The sequence below is a fragment of the Triticum dicoccoides genome, chromosome 6A (genome assembly GCF_002162155.2).
Source record: "Triticum dicoccoides isolate Atlit2015 ecotype Zavitan chromosome 6A, WEW_v2.0, whole genome shotgun sequence".
Taxonomy (NCBI): Eukaryota; Viridiplantae; Streptophyta; class Magnoliopsida; order Poales; family Poaceae; genus Triticum; species Triticum dicoccoides.
Window position 1 is genome coordinate 19,074,700 of NC_041390.1, and position 13,796 is coordinate 19,088,495.

The window sequence follows — 13,796 nt, forward strand, 5'->3', positions numbered from 1 at the left end:
ATACGAACCGGGACCAATGCCCACAAGGCCCCGGCCGGCCCCCTGGGCTCACGAACCGGGACGAATGCATCCATTGATCCCGGTTCGTGGAAGAACCGGGACTAATGGGCTGTCCAGGCCCGAACAAAAGCCCCTTTTTCTACTAGTGTCATGTGACAAAACTTACCAGTGGCATGCAAAAAAACGTGCCCGCCACGGCTGCTTGGGTTACCAATGGCGAGCAGCAATACGTGTCCAACACTAGATTGTTTGGTCCAGTGGCAAATCTGTCAAAAAATACCAGTGCGGGCACCAGTACGTGTCTGCCAGTAGTAACTCAATTACCAGTGGCAGACCTTGTTTCCTGCCCTCCGCTAGTAACTTTTTCTGCCTGCCACTACTAACATACCGTTCAAACGAGCTCCGAAATTGATGAAAATTCGCATGGTGTCTTCATAGAACCCTTGTAGGGTGTGGTAAAATTTTGAGAGCCTTACGGTAAAAAAATGTATGCACTTCATGTACAAACCGAGCGTCTCCAACGAAGTGTAAGGGTTTTGAATGGAAACCGTCACCTGCCACATTGAAGTCAACTTTTATACATTAATTGAACTTCAAGATTTTTCCATAATTAACAAAGACCATGGGAGCCCATGGCCAAATCTCACCACTTGTTGAGTTGGTTTGCTATTTTCAAAGCATTAACTAATTTACCAGCCACTAACAATGCCAAAACGCAATTTCATTCAACATACCGTGCAAAGGAGCTCCGAAATGCATGCAAATTGGCATGATGTATTCATAGGACCCCTGTAGGGTATAGTAAAATTGAGAGCGTTACAGCAAAAAAATATGCACTTCGTGTATAAACCAAACACTCTCCGGTGAGGTTTAAGGCTTTCTAATGGAAACCACCACCTGCGACATTGAAGTCAATTTTTATACATCAATTCAACTTCAAATGTTTTCCATGATTAACATAGACCGTTGTAAGCCCCATTGTCAAATTGGAGCATTTTTGAATTGGTTTGCTATTTTCGGAGTATTAACTGATTTACTGGCCACTAAAAGGGTCAGAACGCAATTTCTTTCAATATACCATGCAAAGGAGCTCTGAAATGCATGAAAATTGGCATGGTGTATTCATGGGAACCCGGTAAGGTGTGGTAAAAATTTGAGAGAGTAACCACACAAACTTTATGCACTTCATGTACAAAGTGAGTACTCTCCTATAGAGTGTAAGGGTTCCGAATAGAAAACGCCACCTGCCACACTTAATTCATTTTTGTACATCAATTCAACTATAAACTTTTTCCATGATTAACACTACTCAAGTCTCCGGATTTTTGTTGCTTTCTTCGAATAAAGATGACAACAACTGTGTACGCCCCAAAGGTACCTAAGGGCTGAGAAAAGATAGCATAGACGCGAAAAAATATACAAAAAAGACATATACAAAAAATAGAACGACCGAAAGTATAAAACGTCATACGCGTGTAAGTAGAAGCTGAGGTTGCAGTAGCACAGTGGAAGCGACAGTGAGCTTAGAACGCCACGGCCGCACACAGTGAACGTTTTTATAATACGGAAAAAATTATACACATATATATATACATCATATACTAAAAATGTTCAATATATGTACGATGAACGTTTTTATAATACGGAAAAAGTTCATGGTATATTTAAACAATGTTCATCTTATATTTAAATAAGATCATTGTATATTAAAAAATGTTCAATATATATATTGAACGATGTGATGACATTTTCTAAAATACGATATGCTTTTGTAATATACGATGAACTTTTCAATATATGATGCAATGAACATTTTTTTAATTATATGATGCAATGAACATTTTTTTAATATTATATAACCTGTTTTAGTATCGTATACCATTTAATATGAACATTTTGTTATACACATTTTTGTAATATACAGTGAACTTTTTTGTAAATAGGGAAACACAAACAAACATATATGTTCAGAAAGATGGCATATATGTTTTCATTCACTTTAGACATGTCCTAGCCTTTTTGACTCTTCCAATTTTTTGCATATGTTTTTTTATTCAGATTTCTTTTATCTTTTTTCAGTCTTGGGTATTCTTCGGACATATGTCATGTGCGTATTGTTTATTTAAATAGGAAAATGTCTTGCGTATTCTTCGGGCATATGTCGTGTGTGTATTGTTTATTTAAATAGAAAAAAGGTATCTGAATTATACAATTTTGCGTGCTGTAATATATATGCGTGTCCTACATGTATCTTACATTATTCAGCGGTGTATACACTTTAGACATTATCTTTTTGTTCATATATATCTGTGTGTGTGTGCGCGCGCGCGCTACATATATTGTACAATTTTGTGTGCTGTAATATACAATATACGTAGATATCTGATTTTTTTTCAATATACTATTAGTTTTTCAATATACATATTGTATTATATAATTATAGTCACTGCCCATAATGTTGACAGTATACGTATTGTATGTTATCTGTATAAATACACATCGTATATTGCATATATGATAATTATACAATGTATACACGGTGACTATAATTTTTGAATAGTATTCAGCGACTATAATTTTTGTACACAGTATATTATATAATTATAGTCACTGCCCATAATGTGTACAATTTTTGAATATACGATACATACACTGCATACAGCTGAAAGAATACCTAAGATCTGAAAAAAGATAAAATAAATCCGAAAAAAAGACATAAACAAAAAAAAAACGAAACAGTGAAAAAGGCTAGTACTCCCTCCGTTCGGAATTACTTGTCTCGTATATGGATGTATCTAAAACTAAAATACGTCTAGATACATCCATTTCTACGACAAGTAATTCCGAACGGAGGGGTACATGTCAACTGGTATAGTATAAATAGGCATGTGCCTGGTACATCAGGGTAATGTTGTAGTGGCACAGTTGTCAGCACACGTATGTTTTGGGAGCCAGGGTGCGGGTTCGAATCCAGGCCTCGCGCATTGAAGATTTTTTATTTTCCCTGACAGGACCATTTTTGGGTAAAGAAGGATGGATGTGTGACTAAATAAAAAATAAGGGTCTTTTTTGCAAAAGATCATTCCACGTAAGCACCTGACAGGCAGGTCCCAACGGTCAAATACAATGTCGTACGTGGCTTAGTCTCTTTTGCAACAGACTGCCTCAAACATGGTACTGTCTTGTAAAAATCACAAAAAGTGATACCAATCTGTACGCGCTGCCCCAATTATGGTACTTTCGTGTGACTAACTCCATACTATTGGTAAGCGGTGCCTGAGAGCCAGGCCCGTGTAAACAGTAGTAGCGCATGTTAGTGGGTCGGCGCTACTGCCAGGGGCGAAATTGGGCCTGGGGCAGCTGGGGCTATAGCCCCAGGCGTGGCCCAAGTAGTGCTACACATTTAATAGGATTTTCTATCAGATTTGTAGCCTTATAGAGGCCCAGCCATAGGCGTGCTAACCCATCTTCAGCCCATGCCTCAGCCCACTCAACTTCTTAGCCCAATTGATCTCCCACGACGCAGCCCACTCAACTTCTTAGCCCAGTTGAGCTCCCACAACGCGCGCCAATCGCTAGTATTTTCCTTTTTTAGGGCAATCGCTAGCGTGATGTGGCCAATCAGAAAAACTACTTCGTTCCCATGCTGCGCCACCCCCCACTTGTTTCCCTGCTCCACAGATCGAACGTCCGGACCTGCAACTCTCCAGATCATCTCGCTTTGGAATAGGATCATCGCGGCATCATAGGAGCAGCCAGATCCATCTTCTACTCCCTTTCTGTTCCATCTCCACTACCGCTTGCACTGGTAAATTAGGTAATCTCTTGTTCTTGTATCAACTAATTTCCCCCCTAGTTCCTTTGTATGAGACAAAATCAATGAGTTGGTGCTGTTAAATTGAATTACGTTGCTCACATGTTTCATTTTTATTTGTTAACAGGAACAAAAATATAAATTCAAGATGTGTAGTATTTGAATGTTTTTGAGCTTTTTTAAGGTGGTGGTATTTAACGTTATTTATCTCCGCTTAGTTTTAGCCCTAGGCTTTATGAAATCTTGGCTCCGCCTCTGGCTACTGTTACGTTGTTAGTAGTAGCGCATGTTAATGTGCCGGTGCTACTGCTACCTGGTTAGTAATAGCGTGTGTTAATGGTGGGGCCTACCTAGCAGCAGGGCCTGAAAGAAAGATCGTGCTACTGCTATCATTGTACCTGTAGCAGGGGTTTCCAACCCACTCTGCTGCTACGTACCAGTAGCACCGGCTTTCTACCCCTCGTTGTTGCTAAAAATCTATCTATAGGGTTTTCTCTAGTAGTGCATTTCTGTAGTTGTCAGGTAAGAAAGGAGGAGACAAATATGAACGAGGCGATGATAAAGAAGATGCATCTGTATTCAAGATAAGGAAGAGAGAGATACGTGATGTGCGCTTGACGCGACTAATTTCTTTTGAGAAACCAGTCTGCTACATTAAAACATTTTCCTTATTTTTTGAGATTTACATTTTCCTTTCTTAAGAAGTGGGTTGGAGGGACTTCCTATTCCCTGGGTACCACGAGAAAAAGCGCAACCCACACCACTCTCCCCCCGGCCCTTTTGGGGAGCCCATGTGCAGGGCAGGGTGCCCCTTTTTTTTTTCAATTTTCTATATTTTGTTTGCTACTTTAAATCGAATTCTATTTTTCAAAAATATGTTCATAATCTCAAAAAAATACTTCAATTTTTAAATGATCATGAATTTTAAAAGTATCCACGGATTTTGAAAAAATGTTCACAAAGTTGATAACAAATCGAAATTCAAAAATTTTAAAAATGAAATCTTGAAATTAATGGTATTTTCTTAAATTAAAAAATGTTTAATAATTTCTAAATATGAACATTATTTGAATTTTGAAGAATATTTTTTGTATATGATCAACAAATATTCAATTTGATGATTTTTTTTGAATTTGATGAATAAATCTTAAAATGGTTGAACAAATTCTGAATTTAAGAAATATTTTTGAAATTCATGATAATTTTATAATAAAGTATGATGAACATTTCCTAAATTTTGATGAAGTGTTTTGGTATTTGATGACAAAATATGAATTCGATTAGCAAAATACAAATATTATGAATAAATTTTAAGTTTTTAAACATTTCTTGAATTTGATGAATATTTTTTTATTTGATAAACAAAACTTGTTCATGACTTTAAAAAATTGTGTTCAAATGTGTAAAAATATCCCCAATGGAACAAAAAAATAAAGGTAAAAATAAAAATAAATAAATAACATAAAGAAAAAATAAAATTCCAAATAAAAAACTAAAGTGAAATAAAAATACGAAAGAAAAATGGAAAAACTGGTCTTGGAAGGTGCTAGGACCCTCTGAAATGCAGAAGAGAGATCCTGTGCTGAGCCAGTCCAATATTACTAAGGCAACACAGGGGTGCGTATTCGGTCAAAATCTGCCTACGGCGTATCCTGTTTGACGCCCATCAGCGGCAAATAGAGATGGCTTCCGTGAACACGCCTACCTTGACACCTCAGTTTGGGCCCGTCCACGGTCATGTTTCACTGTTTCTTCTCTTTTCCTGATTATTTATTATGTTATCCTTTTTTTCTTATTTTTAAAAATATTCGAAATGATTCTAAAAGGATGTTCTAAATATTATACATATTTTCCAAAATTGTTCATGATTTTTAAATTTGCTTGTAATTACCAAAAAGTGTTAAGATATTTAATTTTTCAGTTTTCTAAATTTAGTTCGTAATTCCAAAAACTTTCAGAAAATGTGTACACAATTTTAGAAAATGTGCACATTTTGAAGCAAGTTGCTCAAGGTTTTAAAATTTGGTTTAGTTTTTTGCAAAAAAAATCAGAATTCAAAAACCATATTTGGCCTATTTTAAAAAATTGCTCATATTTTTCAAATTTTGTTCTGTTTTTAAGATTTGTTCAAAAATCAATAAAATTGTTCAGAGTTAGAAATTTGTTCAAAATTTAATAAATGTTCACATTTCTTGAAAACTTTTGTCCATGTATTGTAAAATTCTTCACGCCTTTTAAAGTTTGTTCACGTTTTAAAAGTTTGCCCACATTTGAAGAAAAACTTTTAGAGTTCAAAATTTCCTCACAATTTTCTACAAATAATTTCTATTTTTAATAGGTTTTTACTATATATAGGTTCTTCAACTTGTTTTTGGGTGGAAACCCTGACTAAAAAAGCTATGGAGAAAATAGAAAATCCGTTACGGGTAAAGTGGTCAGCCTATTTGCGCTGCCCTTTAGCAAAAGCTCCCTTGTTTGACGCATATGGGCGTCATACAGGAGCTCCCTCGGTCGACCTGCGCGGTAAATAGGAGACACCTGGGTTGGATCAGTCATGGGGAGTTGAGATGGTTCCGGCAAAAAAAATGGGGAGTTGGGATGGGGTTATGTGGCATTTAGGGTAGGCATGTTAGGCTGAATCATAATTCTGTGGGTGTCCATTTTCGAGCATTGGGCTGCACCAAAATGAGTATAATGAAAATACGTAAGAATGCCCTTTTTTGTCTCCCAGGTTCTATGGAGCCTGTAATTTTAAAAAATTAAAATGGTATTTCAAACTTTGAAAAAAAATTGAAATCATTTCTATGAGTACACATGGACGTTATCTTCGTACCCGTAAAATTTCAATAGATAATATAATATATTATATGCTGTGAAAAAGACAACAATAAGCCCCAAAACAACAAAATACACAGCCATTTTTGTTCATCTATTTGTTTTTTTTGTATACACCCTATAAAAATACGTATAGTCATAAAACCTCGTATAGATATAGTACACATCCATATAAACACTTACAATACCATGCAAAAAAATATAAACAGTTACAATCGTTTTTGGAACTTTTTAATCAATATAAGCTAATATATTTGAAATTTCTTTACAGCTCTCCTTGGAGCCCAGGAGCCAAAGCCGGGTTTTTTAGGATAGCCAGGGCCGGTCCTGAGATTTCGGGGGCCCGGGGCGAACTAAACATTGGGGGCCCTCAATATACAAGTCATTATAATATAAGTATATATATATAAATTTATCTCAAAAATAATGTATATATAAATTATTATCAGTAACACTTCAATGCATCTAAAATCAGTATGTGTATCAAATAATTTATACATATTACCTTAAAAATTTCTTCTAACATTTCTCGATGCAAAGTCACTTATGGTGGAGTCGATGTCAATCTCATCCAATAATTTCTTCTCGATGCATAATGTAGCCAAACCATTTAACCTCTCTTGAGTCCTCAAATAATTCTTCAACAATTTCAACTTCGAAAAGCTTCTTTCGGCAACTGTCATAGGCATAGTAACTAAGATGTGATAGGCAATGGAGATATTAGGATAGCAGTCAACTTCTCTCACATGCCTGAAAATATTCATAGCAGACATTACACCATCTGGCTTCAATTCAGAAATAAGATCATATACCTCAACATCAGATGAACCATTAAGAGAGAAAGTTTCTGCAAATTTTGTGCAACATCCTTCAAGTTCATTGTCACTTAATGACTTCAGGGTGCCCGAGCTCAATAAAAATCCGAATATATCTTTAAACACCATCAGTTCTTTAAATCTATCATTCAAAGAAGTGGCCGCCATATCAGCCAAAACATTAAAATATTTAACTCGAAAAGCTTTCTCAGCTTCTAGAATTCCTTCTTCTTTTTTCCTTCCGCTGCTACCTGATGGATAATTCCTCTTACTGGAGGACTTCATAATAACACACACACAATGCTGAAAATAAAAAAAAATGTTCTATCAATTATTGAACATTGCCGGCAATGTATCAAAGGATTTTTTTTTGTATCAGTATTATATGAATATACCTCAATACCTGATGGAGTGATGGCCGGTCAAACTTCACTGCGTGTGCATATACAATACAATACACATGGGATTGGCCGATTGCACAGTGCATAGAGTCTGCAAAGGATTGAGAAGAGAACAATTGAGCAAATACCAAAGGGGCCCTAGAATTGAAATCAGCGGCAAATATATACAGATTAGGAAGAAAATTACCAGGCGGCGGCGAGGCGGGAGTGCATGCGTGCAGCGTGCCTGTACGGCGGCGTCGGCGGACAGCAACTACGGCTGGGACTTGGGCGTTGCGTGACTCCGCGTGATGACAGAGTCGAACACAACAGAAACGAAATCGTCCAGGCCGCTGATTGATCGTTCTGAAAGGAAATACCGCTGATCGCTCAAAACATTCGATCGCTGGGATCGGGAGATCGGGCTGCTGGCCAAAGCGACTTTCTGATATGCACTGCTAAAATTCCTTTATGCAAATTCTTTGTGAGACCACACTAGATGCGCCCATGTTACATGAGCTAAAACACACATAAAACACCAAAACTAGCGTTTGAGCGTCACACATGAATAACACAAGACTTATACAAAGAGAAGAACATATAAGATAGGATCTCATGTTTGTTTTCCACCAAAATTAGGCCCTCTTTGGTTCTAGGATTGGAATAGGAGAACTATATAAAGTGTGATGAAACGTATCTCAAATCCTAATGTTTGGTTCACATGATAGGATTTCCTTTTCTTTTCATTTGATTCACAGGATAAATGTCATCTGGCTCACAGAATAGGATTTTTCTCCATTAAGTCTAAGTAATGTTTCTTTCTCTTTCGAAATATAAAGGATGAGAATCAATCATGTACAGGAAATATATCATATTCCTGTAAACTAAATTGCTCTAAAGGAAAATTTCATACAGAAATCCTATCATGTAGAATTTGATGAAAAATTGCTGCAACAATAGAAATTACAAATAAAGATAGGATAGCAACATCTTTGTATCAGTATTCAAAGTATTTTGTTCCGCGGTGCGCTATGACATGATCAGCTGCTAAAACAAAAATTCTCCACAAAATCAAAAGATACTAAACCGACATGTATCTTTATCTTGGTCCAAGTGGTCCACCATGATGCTGTCTTCCTTGCACCATCTTTTCCTGCATGCCCCCACACCCACACACCCCCTGCTCTTGCCGTTGCCGTGCATGCTTCCGTCTCCTGCAGCGACACCGATAGCCCCGAAGTTGTAATAAGTCCCCTCGCAAGTGCCCAAATTGTGGCCACAAAGACCTACCAGCTGATCCCATGCATTGCAATTACATGGAGCATATGAACGCAATGCCTCCTCTGTAGCTCACACGTACCGATTGCTGGCGCAGTGTGCAACCGCAAGGAAAGGGCGCCATCCTCTCTTCAGAAACCAGAAGCAGGATACAACACAAGGTATGTGATCCAAGCCTCCTAGAGTTGCTCTTTTGTATTTGTGCACACCAATACTTTGAAAATATCATAGCGTGTGCACAGTTACAGAAAACACATGTTCCGCAATCCGCATAATCACTGCCATCGACCATCGCTCGATACGGGCGCGAGCAGATCCTGTGAAACATGAAAAGAATTTATCAAGGACACACATGTTCAATATATAGTTATAACAGGAAAAAAGGAAAGTTGGAACACATGAAGTACTCGCTCCGTCAGGAATTAGCTGACGCTCAAATGGATGTATCTAACACTGATATACGTCTAGATACATCCGTTTGAGCGTCAACTAATTCTGGTCGGAAGAAGTATTATTTAAAAGAAAAAGATCACATAGAAGCAAGCACAAGGTCTGACTTTATTAGAAAATGAATGTTTAAGCACGAGGGTAGCAAGATATCTTAGTTTCCGGATGTTCTGGGATGATATTGTTTAACATACTGGATGTGGCTTCACATGGACAAAAATAGACTTTTTCGTAACAAAAAAACTCAGTAAGTCCCAACAATGAAATTAGTGAAGCTTTGGCAATAAGATTAGTAGTCTTACATTAATCAGTTCACTGGTATCGAGTGTAGCATGTGGGAGTTAATTAAAGCTGAAATTTCTTCCATGATTTCCAGTGTCATCGATGTTCCCTGTTCTTCTGCTGCTTTTGTTGCCGTACATACTCCAGTCGGCATGGGCGAGAACATTCAGTAACATGACTGACATGGATACCTTGCTGGCATTCAAGGCAAGTCTAAGCAACCAGCCAGGTGCCCTGGCTGCATGGAACACAACTACTGATTTCTGTTCGTGGCCAGGTGTCAGTTGCAGCCTCAAGCATGAGCACAGAGTTACGGTGCTCAACCTCGCTTCGGAGGGTCTTGCCGGAACAATAACACCATCAATTGGAAACCTCACATTTCTGAAAATACTAGACCTCAGCCAAAACAATTTCCATGGTGAAATACCTGCATCAATTGGCTGTTTATTTCGGCTACAACATCTTAATTTTTCCAGCAATTCACTGGATAGTGATGTAAACCCGGACGTGAAGAACTGCTCCAGTCTTGAGAGCATCGATCTTGATTTAAATTTGCTCACCGGAGAAATCCCTGCATGGCTTGGAGGCTTGCCAAATCTGAAGACCATACAATTGTATAGGAACAACTTCACTGGGATAATCCCGCCATCAATTACCAACCTCTCAGCACTGCAAACAATCGACTTCACCGCAAACCAACTCGAAGGTGTCATCCCGGAGGGCCTTGGCAAGATGACTAGTCTCTCCTCCATTCAACTGAGTGAAAACCACCTCTCAGGCACTATCCCTGCAGCTTTCTTTAACCTTTCCTCTCTAACCGTCTTCGCTGTGGCGGCAAATAAGTTGCATGGTAAACTGCCCTCGGACTTGGGGGTTCACCTCCCAAATCTCAGGGCCCTACTCCTTGGCACCAATAGGTTTACGGGATACCTTCGAGCTTCTCTTGTAAATGCAACTAAGATTAATAAACTAGACATGTCGTTCAATGGCTTCACCGGTAGATTACCTCCGGAGATTGGAATGCTCTGCCCAAACTACCTCAGTGTTGCGGAAAATCAGATCATGGCAAGTACTGCACAGGACTGGGAGTTCATGACCTTGTTGACAAACTGCACACGCCTTCGTGTATTAAAGCTTGAGGGAAACATGCTAGGTGGCGTGTTGCCAAGCTCTGTTGCCAACCTATCAGCACAACTTCAAGTACTTTATGTTGGATATAATATGATTTCTGGAACAATACCATTTGGCATAAGCAATCTTGTCAGACTAAATTATTTAACACTCTCTCACAACCAATTTACTGGTGTCTTGCCTGAAAGCATGGGAAGGCTAAATTTGCTACAAGCCTTGTTTATGCATGATAATATGTTGACAGGGTTCATTCCATCCTCCCTTGGGAACATGACACAGCTACTAAGTCTTGGCGCATGGAGTAACAAGTTTGAGGGGCCTCTTCCAGCAAGCTTAGGGAGCCTCAAGGAGATAACTGGAATCGACTTATCATATAATAAGTTCACAGGTCCATTGCCTAAAGAGATCTTTAACCTATCGTCCCTGTCGAACACACTAGATTTGGTAGGCAATTACTTTGCTGGTCCTCTTCCACCTGAAATTGGCGGTCTGACAGCGCTTGCAAACTTGTACCTCTCTCAGAACAACTTATCTGGGACACTGCCCAATGAACTCAGCAATTGTCAAAGTTTGGTAACACTCTTGTTGGACCATAACTCCTTTAGTGGTACTATTCCCTCATCTATCAGCAAAATGCGAGGCTTGGCATTTCTAAATCTTACCAAGAACACACTCTCCGGTGAGATTCCTCAAGAATTCAGACTCATGGGAGGGATTCAAGAGTTGTATCTTGCACACAACAACTTGTCTGGTCATATTGCTGAAAGCTTGGAAAACATGGCATCATTGTACCAATTAGACCTGTCCTTCAATAATCTGGATGGCGAAGTTCCATCGCAGGGTGTGTTTAGTAATGTGACTGGATTTCTATTTGAAGGGAATTCAGGGCTTTGTGGTGGTATTTCAGAATTACATTTGCCCCCATGCCTGCCAGAATCAATGGAACACACCATGAGAAAACGCAATTTGGTTATCACAATAGCTACCCCAATTGCTGGCATAATTCTATGCTTGTGTGTGGTGCTTGTTTTCTTCACAATAAGAAAGAAATCAAAAGCTCGGTCCAAAACCATGGGAGGATTTCAACTTATGGATGACAATTATGTTAGAGTTACTTATGCTGAATTGGTCCAAGGAACAAGTGGCTTTGCTACAGACAATTTGATTGGTAGAGGACGATATGGATCAGTGTATAAGTGTAGTTTGCTGCTAAACACCATGATGACCACAGTAGCTGTGAAGGTGTTTGATCTTCAGCAGTCTGGATCTTCCAAAAGCTTTCTAGCTGAATGTGAGGCACTTGGTAGGATCCGCCATCGAAATTTGATTAGTCATAACTTGCTGCTCGAGCTCTGACTCAGACCAAAACGACTTCAAGGCCCTTGTGTTGGAGTTCATGCCTAATGGGAGCCTGGATAGGTGGTTACACATTGATGTACATGCATCACAGCAACTGCAAGGTTTGACATTGATGCAGAGATTAAATATTGCAGTTGATATCGCTGATGCATTAGATTATTTGCACAACAACTGTGAACCACCAATAATTCACTGCGACTTGAAGCCAAGCAACATTCTTCTTAACGAGGATTTAGTTGCGCACATTGGGGACTTCGGCCTTGCAAAGATTCTTTCTGAACCAGCAGCGGAGCAGCTGATTAATTCAAAGAGCTCCATTGGAATAAGAGGAACGATTGGATATGTAGCTCCAGGTAGCTCAAATTTTCTAACATTACATTCCACAACATACATTTTTGCATGCAAAATGACTATATTTGTCTACGATATGTAGAGTATGGCGAAGGTGGTCAAGTTTCTTCATGTGGAGATGCATATAGCTTCGGAACTGTCATCCTCGAGTTGTTTACAGGCATGGCACCAACTCATGATATGCTCAGAGACGGGTTAACCTTGCATAAGCATGCCGAGAATGCATTTACAGGGATGCTAATGCAGATTGTTGATCCAGTACTACTTTCCATTGAAGAAGCCAATCTGACTAGTCTGCAGGATGGAAGCAACACAATGGAACATGGCAGCAATGCCATATTGTCTGTCATGAAGGTTGCGCTATCATGCAGCAATCATGCACCAACAGAGAGGATGTGCATGAGAGATGCTGCTGCTGCGATTCGCAGGATAACGGATAGCTATGTTAAAAATAAGACAAACTGAGGAAGTTGTTGCAACTGCATATAACACAAAGCATTTTGCTGAAACAAGATCAGCACCTGAAACATCCAGGTCAGCCCCCCTGAAGTGGCGTCATGCTTAATTTGCTTTGTAGTGGTTATGTTTTGCATTCCAAGTGTGGTGTTGTATATGTTAGTTTCTGCCTAGCCATTATCTTTTAGTTACATACATATGTAATTTGTTCAGAGAGGTCCAACGAGTGTTGAAGGCCTTAGCCTAGGCCAAGTCGGGCTTCCGAGCCTACTCTCTAAAAAGCATAGTTTTAAATAGCCGGCTATAGCCCCGCTATAGCTCCGCTATAGCTGTTTGAGGGTGTTGCCGCTAAATGATTTCATGTACAATTTGCCACTATAGCTCCGCTATAGCCCAGCTATAGCTGTTTTTAAGGGTCGCCGCTAAATGCCATAGCCCGCTATTTAAAGAGTTGTGTAAATGGAAGGCGGATACAAGTCGCATCTGGGTTGAGTTTGAATAAGACATTATATCTCATCAGATTTTAAATTGGTGTTGTATTGCATTTGAGTTGGGATGTATCAGACCCGTCCGATGTTGTTCTTGACTAGTTTTTCTAGTGGAACTTGTTCTATCTAACTGTGTTTAATCTTCTGATGTATGACGCGC

General features: G+C 39.0%; 1 protein-coding gene and 1 long non-coding RNA gene across 4 annotated transcripts in view; one reads left to right on the plus strand and one right to left on the minus strand.

Moving 5' to 3' along the window:
* The first annotated feature begins 11,153 nt into the window (after positions 1-11,153).
* LOC119319501 (probable LRR receptor-like serine/threonine-protein kinase At3g47570) lies at positions 11,154-13,738 on the plus strand. 2 transcript variants are annotated; one of them, XR_005154499.1, is made up of 2 exons: positions 11,154-12,694; positions 12,775-12,905. XR_005154499.1 is itself a non-coding variant. In XM_037593973.1 (2 exons), the coding sequence occupies exons 1-2, from the start codon at positions 12,379-12,381 to the stop codon at positions 13,155-13,157; spliced, it is 699 nt and encodes a 232-aa protein (XP_037449870.1). In that variant the 5' UTR covers positions 11,795-12,378; the 3' UTR covers positions 13,158-13,738. The 2 variants fall into 2 exon arrangements, 1 of the variants encoding a protein (XP_037449870.1); XM_037593973.1 differs by having other exon boundaries at positions 11,795-12,694; positions 12,775-13,738.
* The window catches only part of LOC119319502, a 4,614-nt gene continuing 2,514 nt past the window's right edge, over positions 11,697-13,796 (minus strand). Inside the window, exon 6 of one of the 2 annotated variants that reach the window (XR_005154502.1) lies at positions 11,697-11,798. This is a non-coding gene — a long non-coding RNA (uncharacterized LOC119319502). Of the gene's footprint in view, positions 11,799-13,002; positions 13,108-13,796 lie in introns of those variants that run through there. The other variant, XR_005154501.1, reaches the window with a different exon arrangement.

What these genes read in the sequence shown, in the direction of transcription:
- LOC119319501 (XM_037593973.1), top strand. Translation starts at nt 12,379, where the DNA reads ATGCCTAATGGGAGCCTGGATAGGTGGTTACACATTGATGTACATGCA. An exon ending in GATTGGATATGTAGCTCCAG is followed by an intron (nt 12,695 to 12,774) that starts GTAGCTCAAATT and finishes TACGATATGTAG; the next exon opens with AGTATGGCGAAGGTGGTCAA.